General features: G+C 41.4%; 3 protein-coding genes across 3 annotated transcripts; 1 reads left to right on the top strand and 2 right to left on the bottom strand.

Annotated features, from left to right (window-relative positions):
* Positions 1-37: 37 nt before the first annotated feature.
* Positions 38-7,375, top strand: LOC134861632 (NADH dehydrogenase [ubiquinone] flavoprotein 1, mitochondrial-like). The gene is made up of 10 exons (XM_063878967.1): positions 38-290; positions 1,297-1,379; positions 1,656-1,826; positions 1,927-2,110; positions 2,324-2,513; positions 3,166-3,378; positions 3,474-3,640; positions 3,733-3,814; positions 4,233-4,378; positions 4,500-7,375. The coding sequence occupies exons 1-10, from the start codon at positions 204-206 to the stop codon at positions 4,593-4,595; spliced, it is 1,419 nt and encodes a 472-aa protein (XP_063735037.1). The 5' UTR covers positions 38-203; the 3' UTR covers positions 4,596-7,375.
* LOC134861629 (KH homology domain-containing protein 4-like) lies at positions 4,921-11,982 on the bottom strand. Its single transcript, XM_063878965.1, is given in 15 exon segments — positions 4,921-5,734; positions 6,663-6,748; positions 7,183-7,292; positions 8,120-8,263; positions 8,339-8,604; positions 8,750-8,810; positions 9,081-9,141; positions 9,270-9,481; positions 10,047-10,225; positions 10,313-10,365; positions 10,469-10,499; positions 10,502-10,547; positions 10,650-10,778; positions 11,198-11,381; positions 11,800-11,982. Coding segments are annotated over 15 exon segments (1,821 nt in total). The 5' UTR covers positions 11,829-11,982; the 3' UTR covers positions 4,921-5,504.
* Positions 11,983-19,145: 7,163 nt separating this feature from the next.
* uts2r3 (urotensin-2 receptor 3) lies at positions 19,146-20,282 on the bottom strand. Its single transcript, XM_063879923.1, has one exon. It carries the CDS (start codon positions 20,280-20,282, stop codon positions 19,146-19,148), a length of 1,137 nt encoding a protein of 378 aa, XP_063735993.1.
* Between the last annotated feature and the right edge of the window lie 4,382 nt (positions 20,283-24,664).

Below are 24,664 nucleotides of genomic sequence, written 5' to 3'. Positions count from 1 at the left end.
GATCGGACACCTGCCGCACGGGCAGCTGGGACAGGATGTGACGTAGTTCGTTAATCCTCTTACTTTAATTAGGCTGAAGCGGCATTGAGCTTCTGTTAACCACGGAGGTCTCATAAATCAATTTGAGTGCAAGAGAAGACAAACAAAGACTGTGGAGTGTGAAATCATTCTGAGGTGAGGTGGAGGTGTTTGTCTCCTGCAGGATGCTGCTGCCTCGGCGGATGCTGTGGGGCGCTGTGATGCCTCATATCGCTCCGCGTCTGACCTACAGCACTGCAGCTCAGCAGCAGGTAGGCCTACACACACACACACACACACACACACACACACACACACACACACACACACACACACACACACACACACACACACACACACACACACACACACACACACACACACTGTAATGCACACTGTGCAATACACACACTGTAATACAAGATGCTTACTCACACTTTAATACACTGATAAACTCCGCGCACTGGCCTGCATTTGTTCACTGTTTTTATTCAAATAAGGAGATTATCCAACAGCACAACAGAGATAAACATAATGGCATTCTTTAATAAGCTGATCAGTTTGTCTTAGGCCGAGTTGGGATAAGTACTCAGATCTTGTACTTGAATAAAAGTATAAGTACCAGATGTTGGAATACTCTGTACAAGTAAAAGTCCTGCATTCAAAAATTACTTGAGTAAAAGTACAAAAGTATTAGCATCAAAATATACTTAACGTACCAAAAATAAAAGTACTCATTATGCAGATTGGCCAATTGAAATGCTCAAATAAAGTACAAGTGTCTCAAAATTGTACTTAAGTAGATCCACTTAGTTACGTTACACCACTTGTTTTAGGTTTTACGTATGTTGATATTTTCTATGATATGAAAAGCCAGGCATAGGTGTTTGTAGTAATTTATAGTATGAAAGAGGGAATTTATATTTATTTTCCAGCATATATTCTACCAACTAGCCAAGATTATTTGATGTTATTGTGTTCTTATTAAGCTCTATGTGGTTACTGCGATGTCACCGGATTTTGTCAGATGTTTACCTTTCTACAAAAATACATTTTAACAACTCAGCTTGGGTTGTGGAAATTATAACAGAAGTTTTCACAATTTTCTGACATTTATAGACAACTAAAATCATTTATTATAAAAATATAAATGGCAAATGAATAATTAATTAAAATAATTGAGTTGCCCCCCTTCAGTGATGGCAGCTCTAATTTATAATCAGGCATCCTGGCAGCTTCTCCAATCACTTTTTTCTTTTATCCTTCCTTTCGGCTCAGGTAAAGCCAAAAAAGACGTCGTTTGGCCCTTTGAGTGATGAAGACCGGATATTCACCAACTTATATGGCCGGCATGACTGGAGGTAAAAATATGAAAATAAAAAAACTTGTATTAATCTTAACTCAGAGTTCAAGTTTAACAATTGCCCGTTCTTTTATTGCAAATTGTACGTTCTTTTATCTTTTACTAGACATTATCACTATCAATGAATCTCCAGGTATATTAATATTTCCCCATCTGGGATTGAAATGTAACTACTGATCCATGAAACACCTGAACATTTGAATAAACAAAACTTTTGGGAAAGAAAAAATAAGATTTTTTTCATCTTGTTCATCTCTTTCCGTCTTCCTACCAGACTCAAGGGCTCACTGAAACGAGGAGACTGGTATAAGACAAAGGAAATCCTACTGAAGGGCACAGACTGGATCCTGAATGAGGTGAAAATCTCAGGGCTCAGAGGCAGAGGAGGAGCAGGCTTCCCCACCGGCATGAAGTGGAGCTTCATGAACAAACCCAGCGATGGCAGGTATTAGAAGAAACAATCCAGATAAGTCAGAGAGACTGTACCACACCAGTAAAGACATTCTGGTGATGAATATGTGTTGAGTGTTTCCTTCTTTCCAAAGGCCTAAGTACCTGGTGGTGAATGCTGATGAGGGAGAGCCTGGGACATGTAAAGACCGGGAGATAATGCGTCACGACCCCCACAAGCTGATAGAAGGTTGCCTGATCGCTGGGAGAGCCATGGGGGCCCGCGCTGCGTACATCTACATCAGAGGAGAGTTTTACAACGAGTCTTCAAATATACAGGTGAGCTGTTGTGGAAGGTACATTAACTCAAGTACTGTGTTTAAGAATGGGTACTTCAACTTTACTTGAGTGTTACTTTCCACTTCCAAAATATATTTCTACTCCTAAATTTATCCTCCACCACTGCAGTTATACAAAGGCACTGATGACTCTTCAATCCACAAATGATGTATGATTTTAACTTTGTGTTGTTTGTTTCTACTCCTCAAACAGGTGGCTATCAATGAGGCATACAAAGCAGGGCTGATAGGGAAGAACGCCTGTGGCTCTGGCTTTGACTTCGATGTGTTTGTGACGCGAGGGGCAGGAGCCTACATCTGCGGGGAAGAGACGGCCCTCATCGAGTCTCTTGAGGGCAAACAAGGAAAACCCAGACTCAAGCCGCCATTCCCTGCAGACATAGGTGAGGAAGAAGCTCCACAGCCTTCTACATCCAGTTTCATAATGGAGTTAATTGCAGTTTAGAGACTGCAAACTCTGGCTATTTTGTACTTACAGGTCTTTTGTGCATGGTTGGATTATGAGATAAAGGGCTTCTGTGTACAGACATGGAAAAGGCCCCACCACCTCTCCTTCAAAGGAGCAAGAAACAGAGACTTAATTTTTGTTCAGCCTCTTGTTGTTGTTGTTTTTTGTCTCTTTGTAGTCATTACACATCTCCCTCTGGTTTTTTGTCTCTTTGTCACTCTTTAATTATTTTTGTCTTATGTTTGTTTTGACCTTCTGGTTGCCTTTATTCTTCTCTTTTCAGTTATTTTGTGTCTTTTGAAGATTGTTTTTTGCCCTGTCACATAGTGTTTCCACATATTTTGTATTATATTTAGGCACTATGTAGCCGTTTTAGTTAGTTGACATTTTGTCCTTTTTTTAGGTTTCTTTGAGATCAGTTTTAGTCTCCTCCTGGTTGTTGTGTGTCTCTTTTAATTATTTTTTACAGGTGAGGGCCAGGGGGGTCACTGCCACTTTGGGCCCTGCATGGTGTGTGCCCGGTAGGCCCATTCAGTAATCCATCCGTGCTTAAGTGATTACTCACTGCTTTATCTCTGTCCTATAAGGGGTGTTTGGATGCCCGACAACAGTTGCCAACGTTGAGACGGTTGCTGTGGCGCCTGCAATCTGTCGTCGAGGGGGAGCTTGGTTTGCCAGCTTTGGGAGGGAGAGGAACTCCGGAACGAAGCTGTTCAACATTTCGGGTCACGTAAACACACCATGCACGGTGGAGGAAGAGATGTCTATTCCTCTGAGGGAGCTAATCGAGAGGCACGCAGGTGTGTGTGTATGTTTTTACCACCCTCTGTTGATTCTGCTTTACTTTATCAGAGGTTGACTTGACTTCCTCTCTCCTCTTGTGTGTTTGGTGCAGGAGGAGTGAGGGGCGGCTGGGATAATCTATTAGGAGTGATCCCAGGGGGGTCTTCCACTCCCATCATCCCTCGCCATGTGTGCAATGATGTTTTGATGGATTTTGATGACCTGGTCCGTGCAGAGACTGCACTGGGAACCGCTGCCATCATAGTTATGGATAAATCGGTAAACTTATCCCTGAATAACTCAGAACACACTGCACCCCCAGTGACAATCAGTCTGGAAAGATAATCTGAGAAATGTCTGTTTCCCTCCAGACTGACGTGATCCGAGCCATCGCACGTTTGGTTGAGTTCTACAAACATGAGAGCTGTGGCCAGTGCACCCCCTGCAGGGAGGGTGAGGAACTTCATGATGTAACAGGACAGTCACCAGCATGAAGTTACATTTTAAATTCACCTCGCCTTTTAATTCTTCATACAAACAATAGGGCCTCAGCATTGTTTTGGAGAGCTTTCTCTACATACACAACAGTCAGTGAAGGCAGTGCTTAAAGTTATTATACATAATACCCTGCAGGAATCAGATCTCCCTTCCTTTTTACTATCGTTACAGCACTAGTATTACTAAATACTAAATCTTATGTTTTTGTTAAATAAACACTGCTTTTGAAATTGTCATTTAAAAATTCTGCTAGCAAGAAGATTAATGCTTGAAGTGGTATACTAATGATGGTGATCATTTGCTATTGATTGGTCTATTGAATTAAGTGCAGTGAGACAATGCTTAAAGGTGTCCTCTCTGTCCCGTCCCTCAGGAGTGGACTGGATGGACAGCATAATGTGGAGGTTTGTTCGAGGAGATGCAGCAGCTTCAGAGATTGATATGATCTGGGAGCTCAGCAAGCAGATCGAGGGACACACCATCTGTGCCCTGGGGGACGGGGCTGCCTGGCCCGTGCAGGTAAAATCTCTGGATTGTTTTTCAAGCTGTCAGTGAAACACTGACTGAGGGCACAAGTTTAAACAAAAAATAATTTATAATGACACTTTTATCCCTCTTTGCTTTTGATTTTCATCTACAGGGTCTGATCCGTCACTTCCGGCCGGTCATGGAGAGCCGCATCGCTCAGTATAATGAGAAAAACCCTCCGAGAGAGCCAGATATAGAGATGATTTAAAACTGGAGGTGTTTGTTTCAACCGTCAGTGTTTCATAGCTCTAATAATACCATTATACAATATACAGCAGTTTATTTTTTTAACATAGTTTTAGATATGAAAATACTTAAGTACTGATTTAGGTTGTACTGCTTTAAATGATCTTTCTTCCACATTTAAATGTTCATGTTTTCCATGAAGATAAAGTCTGTTTTTTTGTCATTAGCAGCAAGCTCGTCACATAATCCACTTTTTATTTTAAGTAGAACTGTTGACAAATAATCGTCAGATGGGAGGTTTTGATGATGTAAAAAAAAAAAACCTTACAAATTAACACAAAATCAAACACAGCAATAAATTAAGTTTATTTATTTCATAAAATGAAATCAATTCAATAGTTTTACTACATATTAGTCCGATATGATCTGTACAAAATCCCCAGAAAAGGAAGAGTTGGTGTCACTGACTTCAGGACAGGGAGTAAGGAAGGGGGGGGGACAAAGTACAAAAAGCTGTACTAGGGATAAAATGAAAAAGTGGTCAGTGTTGTCCAACATCATTGCCTTGTGATATTGTTTTGTAACAAAGAAACAATTTCCAACACTTCACTTGGCAATGGTTTCCAGACCATTCTAAAGAAAACTGCAGGCAGAATATCGTTCATCTGGCAATCTATATACAGCCACAAAATAGTTTGGAGTGTCCGTCCTGCAAATGTTCCTCCTCAAACTATATGTGTGTGCTAACAAACAGTAATCCAAAACATTAGAATGCCTATTTAGATCCGAGAACTAAACAATGCTGCAACCAACACGTAGCTGTTAGGACTCATCCTGTGGTGAGAGGTGGAAAATCACTGTTTGAGTGAACATCCTGTGAGACTCGGCACACAGCACTGAGGGACTTTTAGATTCTTAGATTCTTCCTGTTTTAGGGTGCCATCCAGAAAGGCATGGACTGCTGCTGTGGCTGTGCTTTAGCACGAGGGGGTGGTGGAGGAGGGCAGCGATAGCCCTGTGTCCAGCCTGAGGAGGAGGTGGGGGGGGCTGCCCCAGGGTTACCTTGCCCTGAGGCTTTAGAGGCTGAGTGGTCCTCCTCTTCATCAGAGGAGTCGCCGCTGTATGCCACAAGACCAGTTTTCAATCTCTTCACCGAGGGCTCTGAAAGAAGAAGAGAAAGCACGCAGAAGAGAGGAAGAGGCGGCACATTTGGAGAGAAACAAAGAGGAACATGGGGAGAGAAAAAAAACACAAAAAACAGCAGCGACATGTTTCCAATAGGACAGATTTAAGTGAATTATTCCAAACACATTTTGGGAGAAACAAATAGTTAATAGATTTAAATCATAGTTTGTAAGCAGAGTAGAGGAGAGGGCAGTCATTCGCCATTGGTTGGTGGGGAGCGACAATGTTAGGGCCGTCCAATCGAGCGGCAGGAAAGTCGCATGACGAGTCGTACCCCACCCCCAATCAGAATCCAGCATCATCCCAGAGATACATGGAAGAGAAGAAGAACACAGAGAAAAAGAGAAAAACACAAAAACAGGAGAGATTCTTGTTAGTGAGGAAAGCAAAAATAACTATAGACAAACCCCGGACTGATGATGTCATCAGAACGGGACGGCAAGGTTGACTCTGATTTATCAGACAAAGGATTGTACAATGCACAAAAGATGTCGAGGTATAGCTCCGCCTCACTATCTGGAGATTTCTAGTCACAGCAGCAGAATCCTGCGAGGATCCTAAGAAGCATAATGCCCAGTAAAGGCCGAGGGGGGGGGGAGTATTTATCTAATCTGCCACAAACACTTCTTTATAGAAATACAAGCTATTTTGGGCCAACTAAGTCTTTTTTATACATCTCCTTGGGCTTTATGAAACAGCTACAGTTTACCTCTTCACTTAAGTAAAAGCACTGACGTGTAGTGGCCCCGGAGAGGATTTACAGGATTTACATTTTACTCTTGCGGCCCTACATTAAGGCTGTGAATAGATCCAGGCTGAGCTTATAAAGGGCACAGTCCACAGTCAGGAGCTGTGGATTTGGATTTGGGCAGGGATTTGTCAGTCCACAGGATAATGCCCTTACCCACGGGGCCTTGCGGTGCTCTTTTCTCCTCCATCTTGGGTCTCACTCCATTCACAGGCAGCAGAGGTGGAGGCATTAGCTGCCGACTGCAGAACCAAAGAGAAAGGGGGTGAGTTAACCCCACTTACTGGAGCTTGCACATTATTTATATAATCAAAAGATACAACCATTGCACTTTACTTGGCCAATTCCATTATCTGATTGTTTTGCCCATTCACATTTTTTTTCTTTTCAAGAACTATAATTGATAGCATTCACAAACACATTAGCAACATATCTTTCACGGGACATTTCAATTCAATCATACTCTACACTTCTTCATAAGGGCACCCAGTTACAGGACCTTACGGTTGTCAAAGCCTTGTTTTTAAAAAGGTCTTTCCATGTCAATGTGGACTTACAAGTGTTGAGGAACTTCCAAAGAGATGACATAATTGTCTGTGCGATAACATAAATGATGTATGAGAATGTTTGGGTCTGATCAGCATTTCTTAAACAGATGTAACAGAACTCCGTGTACCTGTCCCTCTCACTCGGTTGGCCAGAGGAACTCTGTGTTGCTGGTCCTGCGGTCTCTGGGCTGCCCACTGGGAAGCCTGCACCTAAATTAGTCATATGAATGGGTCCATGCTATGAGCAGAAAAACACACAGGCGCGATTAGCACACATCCTCCGCTAAACCCTGTCCTGACACTAACTAATGTCTCAATAACTTATTCAGCACCAAAGAAAAAGATTCATCATTGTGAATTGCTTACCATAAGTCTGATTACTCAGACATTTCCCCAGCCACTATGAAAGATACTTAAAGCTTAACAGCATTAATAATACCTTTTTCTGAAACTCCTTATTCAAAGACAAAGATAAACTTCAAATGCACAGCAGCAGGTAACAGCCATGCACTCGTAACCATTGAAGGTAAATTATTTAAAGAATGGCAAATGAAATGGTATTAGATAAATCACAGACAGTGAAGTAAACAGCTAAAGAGAGAGCTTGGATATGATGGGCTGATGAAATTAAGTGACTTTACAGACACACATGCACTTAGGTAAAAGCATTGGGACATAAAACAAAAGCCCAAAAACGATGTGAAGAAAATTAAATCTGTAAAGCTGCAACTAACCATAATTGAGTCGATTAATCTGCCAATTATATCTAGATTGATTGATCAATTTTTTTGTTCTATAAAAGGTCAGGAACTGGCGAAAACATCCATTCCAATTGATTAAAAATCCAGAAATGTTTTTCTATATCTTGTTTTTTCAGGGCAAATCCCCAGTTTAATGTTATATACACCAGAAAAGCAGAAAATATTCATAATTCACAGCATTTTATTAGGATTATCAAAAATAGTTAGTGATTATTGTTCTGTTTATTGGCTAATGGCAGCTCTAAACAGAAGGGTGAAAAGTAAAAACCTGCAGAATGATGAGGGATGTACAGTTGGGTATTACCTGGTATCCAAGTAGGCCGCTGTTCCTCTCGTCTGGGACCTCCTCTGTGAAGCGTCTTTTCTGAGGTGGGTTGACTGGAGTGGCAGCAGGTGGAGCTTTGGGTGGCGCTGCAGCTGATGGGGGAAAAGGTACAGGAGGAAGAGTCTGCAGAGATGGAAAGACATTTAGTAAGTATTGTTGCTTTGCATGCTAAACGTGGTTTCAATAGCTCGATCCTACCTGTGGCATCGTGCCTGAAGCAGGAGGAGGCGCAAGGGCAGGAGCTGGAGCGAGGGCGTGTGAGGGAACAGGGACAGGGGCAGGGGGGAGGGAGTAATGAGGAGGCACCCCTGCAGGAAGTATAGGGGGAGGGACAGTGTAAGGGAGAGAGACAGGTTGTGGCTGAGGTGGTGGTACAGGCATGGCGTAGCCTGGCTGGTATCCAGCGGGGGGGTAGTAAGGAGGCTGCGGAGGCATCCCATTCACCACAGGAGGCTGAGCAAAGCCTGGAGGAGGAATAGAGAGAAACAGATAAAAGTCAGGCTCTTCCAATGAATCGCTTTCCTGAGAAAGAGAGCATTGCTCCTTTCCAACCTACCGCTGAATAACTAAAGATTAACACACTGACTTTGAAAAACTGGTTTGGTTTACCTTGTTGTGTTGGCATCATTGAGCTCATTTGATTTAGGAAGCGGGAATACTCTGCATGGACCTAGAGGAAGAGAAACACTGTATGTAAGGCTTGTTAGTGGTACTAGAAAAATATAACAATGTACTACTGAAGGTCATTATTTACAGACAACTCAAAAGTATAAAATCTAACATATTGTTATGGAAGAGATTATTGTATAATAATTAGAAGTGCCAAAGTTAGTTGATAGCAATAATTGTGTTTGGGAGAGTAAGCGTGCATTTGGAGTTGTAGAAGCTCTTTTTGAAAGTATTGCAGTTTAACATTTCACAGTAACAGGAAATTACTCACCGTCTGAAGGAGGTTCTCACACAAAGTTTTTGCTGCTGCAAGTCCTTCTGGTTTAGGATGACTGAAGAGATAACAGACTGCATTTAGTTGTGAGCCTTTGTGTTCATCCAGTTCATATAATTTCACAACAGGAACCTTCTCTGAAAAGCATATGTTGTTAATCTTCTTAACTAATAGGACAACACCCACCTGATGTAGATGTACATGGGTTCAAAGGCTTCTCGTCCAGAAGCAGGCTCTAAACAGCCTGATCCTTTTCCTCTGAGGAACACTTTGGCCCCAGTCTCTGCCTGGATGTGCTGCAGGTATGAACAGCCGGGGCCCTCCACACGCTCTTTGACCACAAACCCTGGGATAGCATGCTCCAGGCCCACAAAGAGTTTATCTTGAACATAATGCATCTGAGAAAGGAAAGATATCGTAAAGGCATAAACACAACGATACCTTTCACTGTAGGCAAGTGGATACTGTGTGCAACACTTTGAGTTTATACTAAGCTTGTCAAGATAGTATCATTTAGTACTACTTCCACACTGTTTGTTTGGAAAAAAAACGTTTCTATACCAACATGACTAGAAAGCATTTAACCTTATCGCATACACTGGACATTCACATGCTACTCAATGTAAGGACACTTAGATATGGAAATAGAATTGTCAGAAATCTCGACAAACACTAATAGCATTTGAAATGCTGAATTTAACTGCACAGCCACTGCTATCACAGCCAACAAAGTGCCTGTAACTTATAGAAGTTGAATTAACCACTGTTAGTTGTGGCTAGTATCTGTTTTCTATAGCGAAAAGTGTCATGTGATAAAGGGGGTGAAAAAACGGAAAAGGCAGTTTGTAAATGATAGTCCCAATCAGGTATGAAGTGTTGTCTACGTTTTTGCAATCAAAATAACAAATAGTGGATGCACCCTAGTTCACAAGTTGTAAAAAGACAAAACAAATCCAGACTTACCCCGGACTGAAAGTGTGGTTTGTGGTGGTTCATGGGGGGCAGTGATGGCGGAGGTGGGTTGTGCTGCTGGTAAACTGTGACTGAAGCCCCACCAGGGGGGAAAGACGAAGAGGATGATGAGGCAGTTGCAGCCTTCACCACACCGTTGGTGATTATCTCCTTGATTCTATTGACTGCCCCTGGATAATGAGGGGGAAAAAAACGTTAGTCTAATCACGTTATATATGAAGACATACATCGTGAAAAGACTCTGAAAAATTACTGACTGTCGACAAGTTCCCTAGTCTGTCCTTGGACGTGCAGATACAGAGGTCGATCCCTGTGTAGAATAAGCAGAGAGTTTGTGTTATCATACAATAATTAAAGCAGCAGGTTTACCCTTTTTTAATCAGTATCTGAAAATGATAGGTGAGAGAAGTCACCCTGGTAGCGCTTTTCCCTTCTCTCTGCTGCCATGTAACGGCCTCTGGTTGAAACCGCAGCACCACTCACTTTACTGATCTGCAGACAAAGAAGTGAGGTGGAGTTCATGTAAACAAATACTCTACAGAGCAAGTGAATCATTTCATTCTGTGAGATTTTATTGTTTGTATTGCTGCTGACCTCATCCTGAGTTTGTCCACGCGTCAGTAGATTCCGACAGGTGATCGGGACATCGTTGATCTCTACCTCAGCGACGACCAGGTCATCTTTGGCCTTTGTTTGCACTGGAGGCTTCCAGACACCTACAGCCTGAGAAAGGAAAATAGTCGAGAAATAAAGCATGAATTAATTAGGGCCACTGTTGCAACAAAAAAGAGACCATGCTAACAACTTGTGTTTAACATTGTGATAACACTGAATAATGGAAGAAGCAATTAGCATATATTTGACCCAAAAATATGAGTTTCTGCCAGACAGTAAGCTTGCATGTTTCAAGAATGTTTATGTGCCATTTTAAGAGTGTTATTATTATCTCAGGATTATCAGGGTCATGGTGACATGAACTATTGTATGTATTTCCCTACTCATAGGTGTATAGACATGTGTATAGAATATCACACAATACTGTATATTAACATATAACCCACTTCTCTCAATATACGTGATATTCCTTCATCGGAGCTGATTAAAATACCAGGCATATCTGCACACATCATGCTCCATGTTACCTTGTCAAGGGGTCCAGGGATGCCTATCTGAGAGGGTTTCAGTTTTCCTTTAGCAACTAACATAGCATTGATCTTGGCAGCCACCGCAGCTGCAGCATCCAGAGCCCCGGTGGGAGCAGCTTCTGCCTCCCCCATCCCACCAGAGCCGGGACCGGGTCCGGGCTGGTCCCATTTACTGCGGCGACTGTGTGCACAGAAACACATGATAAAACAAAACATTAGCGCAAGCATTTATAGCTGAAGTAAACCTTTGTTTCACTGATCGCCTGTGACCTAAGATACCCTGAAAACACCTGACGTTAGCCGTTGACTGTTATTGTTGATGATTTTTAAAAGGACTCTTTTCCCTTTATATGTATGGCTTTTTATGATTTCGATTTAGTGTAAAGAGTAGACACACTGTTAACCGTGATGTTTTAGTTTACAAATATATATGACATTTAATTACAGAATAACAGGCATGAACCAGTGCGAACTGCCCGACAACAATCCGCCATGATTACATAAAGTGGCTATTAGCTAGCCTGCTAACAGAAGGCATCTAGACGGCTAGTCATATACCACGATAAACATATAAAAACGGCCCGTTTTTAGGCACTCACCCGCCGTTTTGGGTTCCACCAAATGACATCAATATCCTGTCAAACGAAAAAGTTTTTCTCAGTGTTAAAACGAAGGTGAAAACCCTCCCTTTCTGCACTGTAGTCTGTGCTGTTTGCTAGCATGAATGTATAAAGAGAACGTTGCTAACCACCGCTGCTGCGCACTCGCTGTTTCCGCCTCCGGGTAATATTGTCTTCTTGCAGTACGGCACACGGAGGCGCCAGATACAAGCAAATATTTAAACTGGGCTTCAAAAGAGGCTCAGATATGGTGCTGCGGCTTCACCTGTCCCACCTTTCATCACTTCTGTGCCACCCTTGGCGAGTTTCCCCAGAGGAGGCATCACAGTTTCCAGTGGAGAAGACTCTTAGAGCCAAAGGACAAGCTTCAGGACATTGGTCAAGGTAGGTGTACTTTACTTTTTGTAAACTACTAAATTACTTCAGTGTTTTGTAAAAAGCACGAATATGAGTATCTTGTAGCTTTTAAAACATGTGTTTGTATGATTTTAAATGCTGGGAGGCCTGACGGATGGAAGTTTGCTTTGTTGACGTTTGTTATATTAGAGGAAAACAATAGAAGAACGCGTTTAGCTAAATGTTCCTTATTTTGAATGCATGGTGCCTTGGCATTTTTCAGGTATTACACAGGGGTGAAATTGAACCAGGTGGGCGTGGCCTGCGTTCACTACATCGCTAAATGCTGCTTTTTAAACAATCCACATTTTTTACTACAAGACTTGCGTAATTCCCATTTCTGTTACTTTAAACTTATACTCCACTACATCTCAGATGATTCCACTAAATGTTTTCTGAATATTTTTATAGTTTCTGATTTAAAAGTGTTAAATGTTAATACCAATATCTACACAGTATAAAGTGAAATTGGCTTCACACTGATGATTTGAAAAACATTTCAGCTCAGGAACACAAACTTAACATAATCATTTTTTTGTATGGGCCTAATGGACCAAAGTCTAATAGGGCCATGATAGTTCAAAATGTTGACTGCATTTTAATTTGACTTACTTGCTTTAATTGTCCTATAACCTGTTGGAAACATGTTCACCGCTCATACAAATGATAACACAACCTTTTAATCTCTTAAACTGAACTATATTGAGGGTTATCCAAGCTGTAAACTTAGTGGTCTTGGTGGCAACAGCCAGGCTAAAGGCCATAACCCAACATGTGCAGAGACAGGCCTCAGCATCATGCTGCCCCAGTCTGTTCTGATGTTCTGGGTTTCTCAGGTACAGGTGTTCAGTTACCGACCACCAGGAGCTCAGAGACGCAGCCAGGAGGTGCAGGTTACTGTGGAAGGTGAGAACGCTGTGTGGGGGCAACATGGATCAATAGATTGAACAAACAGCAGCCCTCGTTGAATTTCTTATGTTCTGTGTTGTAGGGTGATGACACCAGCCTGCTAAACTTTTGATTAGGACAGAGTTCTGTCATGTTTACGTAAGAGAAAAATGGCTTTTGTTAAAAGGCTCAGTCTTGATTTTCAATCACATCACGGCTTTGTTCATTCTCATCTATTAGGACTAAAGTTGTTCTTACTTTGCTTTCCAAAAGTAATGGAAGTCATTCATTATTTCTAGTAGAAAAACTAAGCTTCTATTTGGTGAAATAATATGTTTTAGAGATTGAATGAATGGTTTTACTGCAGCTCTTGCTTTAGAATGTTAGTTTGACAACTGAGGATACATTATTATTGATAGACAAGAGTTATCAACTTTACTTTAAATTAATATTTCCATCCATCTTCAAATGAATGATTGAACCTTAATAAAAGGACTGAAGAAAAAATATTTAGCTTATATGTTCAAATTGTACGTTTTTTATTTATTACATACTCAAAATATCTACAAATACTAACCTTATGTTGTTTGCTTTAACCTGGGGACATAAATAGCTCAGTGTTCTTAGTGGAATTTAACCATATTTATTTCAGAATATATACTCTTACTGGGTGCACAGAGCTTGTTCTGCGGTGTTGAGCCCTCTGGACGGGAGTCGTCCTCCTCTCTGTCACTGGGGTGGGTCAGTTACTGAGCCACCCGAGCTGGAGGTTCAGCCGGTGCAAACACAGACAAGAGGAATAGCATTTTGTGCAGCGGGGAACACAAGCACCCTTTTTTATAGCTCTTACCAGTAGGAGTGTAAATCTTAAGGTATTGCACAATCTATATTCTTAGGGTCCAGATCTGATTTAAAATCTATTCTTGATTTAGTACATAGGTGCGGTAATTTCAGCATCTATTCCAGTCTGTTGCGCACAAATAAAAAACATCAAATGATGGCAAAAAAGCGTAAAGAGTAAAGTGTGTAATAGATTGTATACTTATTTGGCATATATCTACTAATTGCATTTGATTCTCAGGAACTTGAACTGGTAAACTGTACACAAAATGAAACTTAAAACATTTGAATTTTTATTATTTAAAAAAATGAAATACTAAGTATTGGCCAAACATTTCTGTTCAGTGGTGATATGTAAATGAGGAGAGAGAATACAAACAATCCTATAGCAAAGCTGGCAGAATATAACCATGAGCCAGCCATTGTATTTAATGTTGAGACAATTTATCTATGTGTACTGTTCTCTTTCCGTCGTTGGATACATTTATTTTTTAGTTCCTTTAGTTCGTCTGCAGGTGGTGCTTTAATTCTAAACAACATACTGTTCACTCTTCCACCTCACTCTCAGATAGAGAAGTGATGTGACAGCTGGTACAATTACTGTTTTACTTAAAGCCATAACTTTAATACCTATAAGCTAATGTTTCATTTTGACACAACTGAAGAAAGATTCTCATAGGTTCCATTCCTTCTTTGAAACACATTTTGCATAGCAAGCAGGTAGATCTTTGGGAGCCACAACACTAGTTAAATAGTATTCACATACATTTTAGGTCTGCAAGTAACAGTTATTTTTATTATCATTTCTTAATCTCAAAAGTTATGTGTTGAAATGTCTTGCTTTCATCGACTAACACTCCATAACAAATATGTTTCTGTAAATTTTTCCATTCAAAGGGCTGGAACTAGGTTTAATATTTCTGCATGAACATTTTGTATGGAAATAGTTATAGTTAAATCTTTAAACTCATCGTTTCCGCACTTATTCATAATAATCCACACAGGCTTGTATTATTGAACAGTGTCATGGAAATACATAATGTCCCTCCTCAGTCGTGACCTCCCTGCATGAACAAACCATGCGGTTCAGATGAGTGAAGTGTCAGAAGGTCAGAGGTCAGAGAAGCTTGACGCCTCAGTTGACAGGGATGACTGTTTACGGGCAGCAGGGAGGAGGAGGCAGGGGAGCACAGGGAAGGTGAAACTCGGGGAGAGGGAGAAGGAGCGAGGTGGGCAGACGTGCCATGTTTACTGTCTTTCCTAGTAAGAGCCCAAGTGTGAACCGTAATGTGTATGTTGGTTGATGTAACCTCCGGCCTTCAAGGCACACAAGCCTGGGTCTCGCCTGATCCTGGCGGCTGACACAGAGGTGTGAAGTCAGGGTACGCGATAGGGAGGAGGGCGCCTCATGATGAGGTTGCCATGGATTGAACAAAGAAACACTGTGAGCTCCCCGGTTTCAGTGTTTGCTGTCAAACCAGCAATTACAAACAGTTTTTTTTAATACCATGTTGACTACATGTGCGGTATCGTAAAAGTTGAATTGATGTGTTGGATTTAAACAGATGTTACTGAAGGTTGGATGTCTTTAAAGTTGGTTAAGTTAATTCCTGGATATTTCAGTACCACCTAAGAGTTTTTGTTATTTACAATGAGAAAACTTTGACTTATTAACGTCATAAAACTTCAGGCCATGCAGAGGAATGCCTATGCCCTTCCTTTGCCTATAGTCTACAGGAGTGGAGGGGACAAAAAGTGATTGAGAGAGGGAAAACAGATGGGAAGATTGAATTTTAGAGGGCAGGCGGAGGAGGAGTGCGAAGGAAATCTTTTTTGTGTATGTCTGGAGGGAATGCGAGCCTCTTATACACCTCACAGCGTGAATTTGGCCCGGGCTGCGGGCTCGTCTCGTCTACACAGCAGGGTGCTTTCCTGAGCGGGCTGCCCAGGGGAGGGGCACCTGCAGCAGCCTCAAACACTGGTCAAGAGGAGAGGCGGGGCAACGGCTGCTGGGATGGAAAGATGCTTGATGATTCCAGGAAACGGACATGTGCTGGATTTATGAAATCTTCAGGTGGAACAGAGCGACGCTCCCACAAGAAAATATTTGTCCTTGTGTTTTCCCCCTAGATGAGAGTGTAGAGTACACAGCCTCAATCTCAGGACAAAATCAGAAGCTTTGGTTGCGACGAAGGACAAAAGTTATGATTGGAGCGAGTCGGTCGGTGCTGGCACCTACCAACACAAACAACACAAAGTTTATAGATAGAGCAGCCTGCCAACTGAGACAATATTTTCCATCCATTTGGCTGGGTTGACTAAACACCACGTATTTGAAGTTTATCAAACACTCAGTCATCCCCGTAGACCTGAGGGAGAACTTAATCATCTGATATATTAAGTTTTAGAATGTGCATTAACACAAACCCTGTTCACTATGCTGACTCAGAAAAATTGAACATCAAGCTCGCTGTGTATTAATATCCACCCCACTGCTGAGTGTCTTCTTTGGAAGGATTTCATCTTTACACAAGCTACACCCTCCATCTTCTGTCATTTTGGTATGACCCAGGGGTCCAAAAATCACCATGTCATATGAGGGCTCATGATTTCAAACGTATATGGAGCTGGCTATATGTCTGCAAGAAATTCCATTTAAATGGGTAAATGTGCTGAGAGGGCCTCAGTTGTCTGTGAAAGGTGGATGGATATTGCATTAACTTCACAACAGAAGCCCCCCCTGTGGTGTGGCCGCACAGAGCTCTGGATAACAACTGCAGTGGGAACGTTATGCTCAGAGGTAGCTAGGACAGGTAAATGGAAACACATGGTAGGCAGTATAGAATACAGAAGGGCCCTACAGCCGCAGAAAAATTGGCATCACAGTGCAGAGAAACGTGCAAGCTGCCTTGACAAATGCTTTTGGTATGCGTCTCTCAAACCTGTTGGTATTACTAATGCAGCTTCTCCTGCAGCCCTCAGGTTATCTTTTCACTTAATGTTTCTACATAATTGCACTTCATGTGCAAATAAATAAACCCACACTATAATTTTGTTTTCCTAGCATAATTCAGGTCTCATTTTACAATGCATTTAACATGAAATCACTCACAAAGTCCATTACCTGCTGATTATGTTCTACCAGATGATTTTGCATGTCAAGTCAAAACACAGTAAACCACAGTTAATAGAGCTTAATGGTGAGTATGTTTTACCTGGGTGGTCAAAGAAAAATATAGTAACCCAGTGATGAAAATAGAAAAATGAACAGATCACTGTCAATTCTTTATCTGTGCTTCCTCTGCTCTCTGTCAACATTTCATGGAGGTCTGGCATATTATTCAAGCTCTTTTCCCTTAGAGTACTATATTGTTGTTTTTAACATGTGGATCCAACATTCATTCTTTCTTTAGGAATTAATACATGATTTAGTTTGTTTGAATTGATGAATTACAGCATTTGATTTATTTTATGTGAAGTTGTCTCTTAACATTTTAAATTTGTATTTTTAGAAACAGAACCTCAGAAACTTTTTAACGAACAATTTGGCCAAATCATTTTTTGTTTATTTTTTTAATGGATAGTTTTATTTATAAGGACGTGCATATGCTTAAGGGGAAGTTCCCATCCGTCATCACAGATGCAAATAGGCTAAAACATAAAATGACACCATTTATTTATAAAGATTATATCTTTGAATGGGGGAGGCAGTGCATGGGCCGACAGCGCTACCAGTTGAGTTGAGTCGTCCGTAAACAATTACATTTAAATATCGTCTGCTAGAAATTACAGAGTCAATGAGAGACCTGCAGTCACATGGTCAGCATCTCAAACCCTTACGCCTCAAGGACGCCCTCCCCTCCCTCCTGTCCTCTTTTGTCCCATCATCTCATCCCCATACTTTCTCCTTTTCTGTTGAACAACAATATTTGCTCATCTGCGTCAAAGAGCAGCAGGGTTTGCGATGCAGCACAGTGCAGCCTTTGAGTCAGGCAGACAGAGACAGGCCGCAGCTACAGGGAGACACAGAGACACCAGCCAGCGAGTGTATACACAAGACCGGGGAAGACCTTCCAGAGTCACTGACATGCTGACACAGACACACAAACAAAACGTGAGAATGCAACTCAAGGATTTCTTTTCTCTACTGACCAATTTTGAATTGTTGGGTCTTTTATTAGAATATCTCACTTTTAACATAGTCCTTCAGGATCCTTTTGCCTAGCTTCATAATTTCACATTTCTCAGATTTTCTTTTGTCACGTCTGTTATTGTTAATCACAGTATTACATAATCTGTTGTGTGTTTTTTGAAAGGCCAAACACTAACAGTTTTCCTCCTTTTTCCCTAATTATAAGGATCCAATCACACAGTCAATAACCTAAAGCATAATCTTTATTCAAGGCTTTATATTATGCATTAATATAAACATCAGTTACAATAAACACAATTTGAAGCCATGCAAAGCATTGCATGATTCAAACATAAGTACAAACCCAACATGCAGGTCATGATTATAAAATAATTCAGTTGTTTTAAAGGAAGGTAGGGTTTCAGGTGACGCAAACAAAATTCATTCATTAAATCAACAAACAATGTCTCAGAAAAATGTCCCAACGAGGTTCTGACCGGTCTCAGCAAGTTGTTTGAAAACAAACATTTTCTTTAAAAGTTTCTGAAAACAAGCAGAGGTGAATTAGGGTTTTACTGGAAATGCTTGTGCGCATTATACAGCACAAAACTCTGCCCTTCTATTATTATTGCATAAAGTACAGGAATTCTGTTTATTAAAAAAAACATTCCTCTGTTATAAAATGATTTGAGTAAGTTACTTTGCAACAGTAAATACTGTAGTAAGCACTTGTATTAGAAATGCCATTGTGTTTTCTTGCTTTACCATAATCAAAATATAATGTCACTAAAACACTTATCGCAATGATCAAATATGTAAACGTGGTTACTACGCAAGTAAAGACACACTATTTCATATGAAAACCAAAGTATGGGAAAGGATGAAGCATTCATTGCATCTTACAGAGATTGTCCTTTTGATTGTCTCCAAACAGGAAGTATTTTCACAAAGCATTTTATACAAAGTGCTAAGGACAAATCAATGATCTTTGGTTCCTATTACTGAACTCATAATGCATATACACTACATGGTCGTCACATTACTGTGTCGATTGTTAGAGACAGACACACTACTGCATCGGACTGCTCTTACGGCACAGCTGATTTGCTGATGTCAGCGTCTGCCGGTTGCGTCTTCGTTTTCCAGTCAAGAGTGTGTAGAAGAATGGATTTACACATGAGTTCCCATATGTCAGTCCTGTGAGGATTCGATTGACTGTCACCTGCGTCCCTACTGGAACTGTCCGCAGCATGTCGGGCTTGTAAAGAGGCAGCAGCTGCCAGATCCAGAAAGGCAGGAAGCAGGCCCAGAAAGCCAGGACAATACCCAGGATGAGGAGCAGCACTTTGGGTTTGGGGGCACGGGGAGGACAAGCCGTGCTGCCCCCACTGGCCCAGGCTGGCCTGGTCTGAGACACCCAGTAAAGCCGGCCTAGAGTTGCATAAAGTGCTCCAATGGCCAGCCCAGGACCAAGGATGCTGGTGCAGAAGAGTACGCTCAGATAGGCCTTAGAGCTCTGCTCGTCCCAGGCCGGCACACACAGCTGGCCCTCCTGGTTCTCCCCATCCTCCAGGTGCAGTGTGATCATCATGGGCAAACTCAGAGCCACAGCCAGGCCCCAGGCAAGGCCCACACGCAGCAGGCCGGAGGAGTTGGAGGACGAGGTGTGCAGGGGATGTGCCACAGCCCTGTAGCGGTCCAGACTCATGGCGGTGAGAGTGAAGATGGAGGCGTGCATGGTGAGGAGGTCTAGGCTCAGGAGGAGGCGGCAGCCCGGCTCACCAAAGGCCCAGCCGGACGCCAGACTATCGTACACGATGAAGGGAGCGGTGAAAAGGTAGAGCAGATCAGCAAGAGCAAGGCTCAGCACCTGGAGGTGAAGAGAAGAGGAGGTAGAGGAAGAGGAGATGGGGGTGGAGGACGGGGAGGAGTTGGCGAGGCATGATGGTATAGGTACTCTCATTAGGCAGCAGGTCGGTCCTGCTCCCCGTCTCCTACTTCTCCTGCGCCTCAACAGAAGGCCCATAGTGTACAGGTTTCCCGTGATGCCCATCAAGGAGAGGAGGGAGAGGAGGGAGCAGAAGAGAGCTGTGGATGCAACGCTGGGTGATGGGGAGATGGAGGGAGGGGAGGAGGGCACAGAGATATTGGGGATAATAGGGAAGGTGTAAGGGGAAGGTGGAGGCAAAGAGCCTGAGAGGTCCATAATGAGAAATGATATAAAGTTCAAGATTAAGAGAAAGCAGGAGTGACTTTCAGAAGGTCTTTTTCAGGTACAACATAAAAGAAGAAGAAGATGAGGAAAGTGGGGTGGGTCAAAAGGAAAAAGGAGGAGAGAACAAAAATATATTTCATTAGTTTTCACTCATAATTTCCTCTTTGATATATTCTCTGGTTTCTGAAAATGTTATTTGTTTGACTCAATGGTAAAGGATAGTATATCTAAACCTGATGTCCTCTCTTGATGGTGCTGCAAAGCGATTTATGTGAATCATGAGACTAGATAAAGTAAATAGAGTCATATAAACATGTAGTAGAAATGAAAATGTCAGCAAAACGAGGATGGTTTATGTTTGAGAGGGCTGCTCTGGTTGGCACAGCCTTTACAGTTTTATAGTTTCACAAGGAGTCAGGCGAGACAGTCAAGGTTTTAGTAAAATAATTGGATTTTCGGAGGAGGGCTCGAATTGAAGGCTGTAAATCGAGAAACGTCTTAAAGCCTGCTCCTTTTAGGCCAGCAGTTGGACCACAATTAGGCTAATTGGAACACCAGAAAGTGTAAGAAACATTAAAAAGCTAATACTACTTATATTTCCGTGCAAACTAATTCTAAAATGGCCATGGTTTCGTTTACAATTCTGAGTTTTATGTTGTGCGTTTTTACGCATCGGTGGTTTGGTTATGGACCGGTGCGAGATATTCTGCCGAGTCAGCGGATGGCGCAGTGAGGCGGACTGTTTGACTTTCTTTAATTGTAAAAGATGAACTGACATTTTAGCCTGTTACAGTTTTCTGCACCCGGAGAAAAGCGTGAAAATATATTTAACGATGTCTTTTTTGGCATTATTCTGCCAGTCGTGGGGCGAGCTTATTGCTTTAGACTTTAGAGTGATGGTTTTGTGCAGAGATGTAATTTACAGAAACATCAAAGCAGACGCGGGGTGCATGACAGAAACGGCCTGTGTGACACATGGTGACCCGGGCAGCACCGGGGTTAAGAGCTACTGCTGAACTGTGAAGCAGCAGCCGAACCCCCGCGGGGCTGCGCGCCTCCATACCTTACCGGTTCTCTTTAAATAACAGCTGTGGTGTTCGCCTTTTTATAACGAAAGCTTTGTTAGATACATTCAACCAAATACCCTTTAGTCTTTGACGCAAATATGTTTTATACATTTTAGTTTCAAATTTGATCAACAAAGACAACAACAACAAAAAAACGCACGAAGCTGATCATTCCATAAGCAGGCAAATTCAACTTATCTTTGATAACAAGGAAATGTTAGTCAAAATAAAAACTATTTAAGGCCACATTAAATATTTAAGGTGAATACTGGTTTGATGTTAAAGGTCGTTATTCATATTTTGGTATTACACACCCGAGAAACAGTTTACTAAAGGCCTGCTGTGGCATGACGGCCTGTGTTTGGGCCCTAATAAACACTAAAGAAATACAACGTGTGATTCAAAGATCAATCGCACATATGAACCAATGAGTAATTTGGCAGATGTATTTCTAAATATTCAGCCTACCTTAAAACATTTTAATCCCGGACGCTGTAAAAAAAATACTCCACGGATTTGTTTTGAGGAAAAACTCCGTTCCCATTTTGGAAAATCCCTCGGAATTCTTCAGGCAGGAGATCTGGGGTTATTTATCTTCAACTGGAGGAGTATGAGTGATAATCTTCCTCCAAACTTCTTTGCCCTGTGTGTCTTGATCACTGCAGTCTGGGATGTGTCTGAGTCAAGGGGAGAGCAGTGTGTGTGAGTGGAAAGGGGGTGGGATGGGATGCTGAGAGAGGGGGCTTCTCCTGCATAATGAATATTAATATGTGATGGCCTGATGGGGTCCAGGAAGCCCCACTTTATCACTCAGAAGCAGTATATTTAATAATGACCTTTCTATGATTTTTACTGTCCAAAAAATAATAATGTAGATGGCATTTACAGGAAAAGTCAGATTTTTCCACATTAAATGAAATTTGTGGTTTATATCTACGCGGATATATTAAAGAATCAGGGAAGACAAACTTTTAAAAACATTCACTTTATGATAATTACAGGCAGCAGTTTACAGTTGCTTTAAATGATGACTGCTGCAACCCACATTTCTCCTAGTAGGAGCATAAGAATTTAAAGTATACCGATTCAAATAATATGTTTTATAATAGTTTTACATTTTTTATTTTATAGTCATGTTGGAAAGTGGGGTTTGCAGAATGTTTGGTCACACTTTGATGACTCTCTAATGGTTTCAATACCTTTGAGCCAGGCATAAATCTAACAGTGAACTCACTGCGAGGAATTTCCACAAAACACAAGTCTGACCATAAATGGTATCGTAACATCATATTTTGGCTAAATTATTCTCTGCTGTACAAGTCAAAATGTATTGGGATGGATTTATAAAACCTGGGTTTATTGAGTAATAACACTGTTGATGTACTTTAATGCATAGCCTTCTTGATCTCACTAAAGATTCTAGGGAAAAAGATAAACTATAAAACACATCATTAAAAAAACTTGTTCTTACAATGCCAATGGTAACAAAACTAATTTGCACCAAAATGATGCATTCATTGAATACACATGCAGAGTCAAATGCAAATAAAAAGCATTACTGTAAACCCTAACAATAGCACATCAGTGGAGAGGCATAACAAAGGACCTGTTTGGTCCCATCTGTAAAGATTTGTAAGTGATCTGTGGCTCCCTCTTGCAACTTTAATAAACACAGAGAGCAGTACAGACAGTATATATTGAATTAGCAGTTAAAGAAATCATTTCTGCAAACCCAAAGGTCATGGGGTACTCCCCCTTGAACAGAAAGTCACCAGTTGAAAGCCACGTCAAATAGTCTTTGACATATTTTTGATTAAGGCTCTTTTTCTGATTTATACCTGAAAAATGAAAGAAAACATATGAATCTGCACAGATATTTCTTTCAGTAAAATTGAATTTGACTTGAGTTTGGATTCCCTTTGGGAAGGACAGAGAGACAATCGTGCCGAGCCAGCGTATCATTGGTATTTGCTGTCATTTCATGACGCACAGCAATAACTAATAGAACTTCAACTCTGACCCAATGTCAATACCACATCAGTTCATGTTCAAACACAAGGCGCCTCACACCCCCACAAGGGATTTTCACCATGATTTGTTGTTTGAATTGTAGAGGAAATGAATTGTCCAGTATACTTGCCTGTAACAACATTTTTCCATGTCAGAGAAAAGTTTAACTGGTAGATCTAATAAGTGGCCTGACCTCAAGCTCTGACAACATCACAGCATAAACGGGTCTTTCAGAGGGTTATCAAAAGCAACTTGCCTGTTATCCAACCAGTTGTTTTTGGCCCGGCCGTCCCTAGAACCCACAGCTGTGGTTTGCCAGCTTCAAGAGGCTTGGAAATGATTTAGTTGTGACTTGCCAGTAAAATGTGCAGGCTGTGTGCCTCATGTTGGTGGCGGGGAGTCCACATTGGCTGCTTCATACATGTGCTGGCGTACATAAGATAGACAGAGACAGGCTGTAAAGATGAGAGAGGGACGGTCGGAAAGGGGGGGACATACCTATCCCCACGGGGTGTGAGGAATTTGAACAAATACCTGGCACAGGCATGCCAAAATAGAAGAAGGGGGGAGAGGACCATGGAGCCATGAGATCCCAGACTCCCTCATACAGGGACAGGTATAACGACTTATTAGATGGAAAGGAAGAAGGATGCTTGAGTGCCACAACGGCATAAATGAAGTGATATCAGATGATCTGTGGGTTTCACATGCTCACAGAAGGGGAAAAAAAATGAGCAGGAAACATTATGAACTGTGACATTTGGAAACGGATATTGCTTAACTTTGATACGCAAACATGGAAAGAAAGAGTGGGGGGAAAGGAGACTGAAAGAGTCTGCATACTGTGCTGTTTATTTGACTTTGTCAGAACACATCAATCTCAGTCTGTGGGGACACTTTATATAATTTCTAATTACATTTACCTGAGCTATGGGCTTTGTTCTAGTGCTTTGACCTGCAGTGCTTGTGTTTTCCCTTTTAATTAGCCTGCATCTATAAAATATGCAAATATACAGTGTGAGGATGAAAGCATGGAGAATTAATCATCCGCTTTCCTGTGATGTTATTATGAAGCTTTTAAAATGAGGACCGGGTCGGTGATTATTCCTGTATACAAAAGGGATCGGCTATGCTGATTTCATAATTGCCAACATTATAAATTGCCATTTTATGTTTAAAGTATATTTAATTAATTAACTTCAGCATCAATATTTATTTGTGTGGCCCTTATTCGCTGTATAAAGGGGATGCAACTACAATTTCCAGCATTAATTATTATTTTGATTATTTTCTTCT

This window comes from Eleginops maclovinus, chromosome 3 (assembly GCF_036324505.1).
Source record: "Eleginops maclovinus isolate JMC-PN-2008 ecotype Puerto Natales chromosome 3, JC_Emac_rtc_rv5, whole genome shotgun sequence".
In the NCBI taxonomy this organism is placed as follows: domain Eukaryota; kingdom Metazoa; phylum Chordata; class Actinopteri; order Perciformes; family Eleginopidae; genus Eleginops; species Eleginops maclovinus.
Note: the sequence above shows the minus strand (reverse complement) of the source record. Positions and strands in the feature narration are given on the sequence as shown.

Coding starts and splice junctions, on each gene's coding strand:
- uts2r3 (XM_063879923.1), bottom strand. CDS start 20,282: ATGGACCTCTCAGGCTCTTTGCCTCCACCTTCCCCTTACACCTTCCCT.
- LOC134861632 (XM_063878967.1), top strand. CDS start 204: ATGCTGCTGCCTCGGCGGATGCTGTGGGGCGCTGTGATGCCTCATATC. Junction 291..1,296: donor GCACTGCAGCTCAGCAGCAG/GTAGGCCTACAC, acceptor CTTTCGGCTCAG/GTAAAGCCAAAAAAGACGTC. Junction 2,111..2,323: donor ACGAGTCTTCAAATATACAG/GTGAGCTGTTGT, acceptor CTCCTCAAACAG/GTGGCTATCAATGAGGCATA.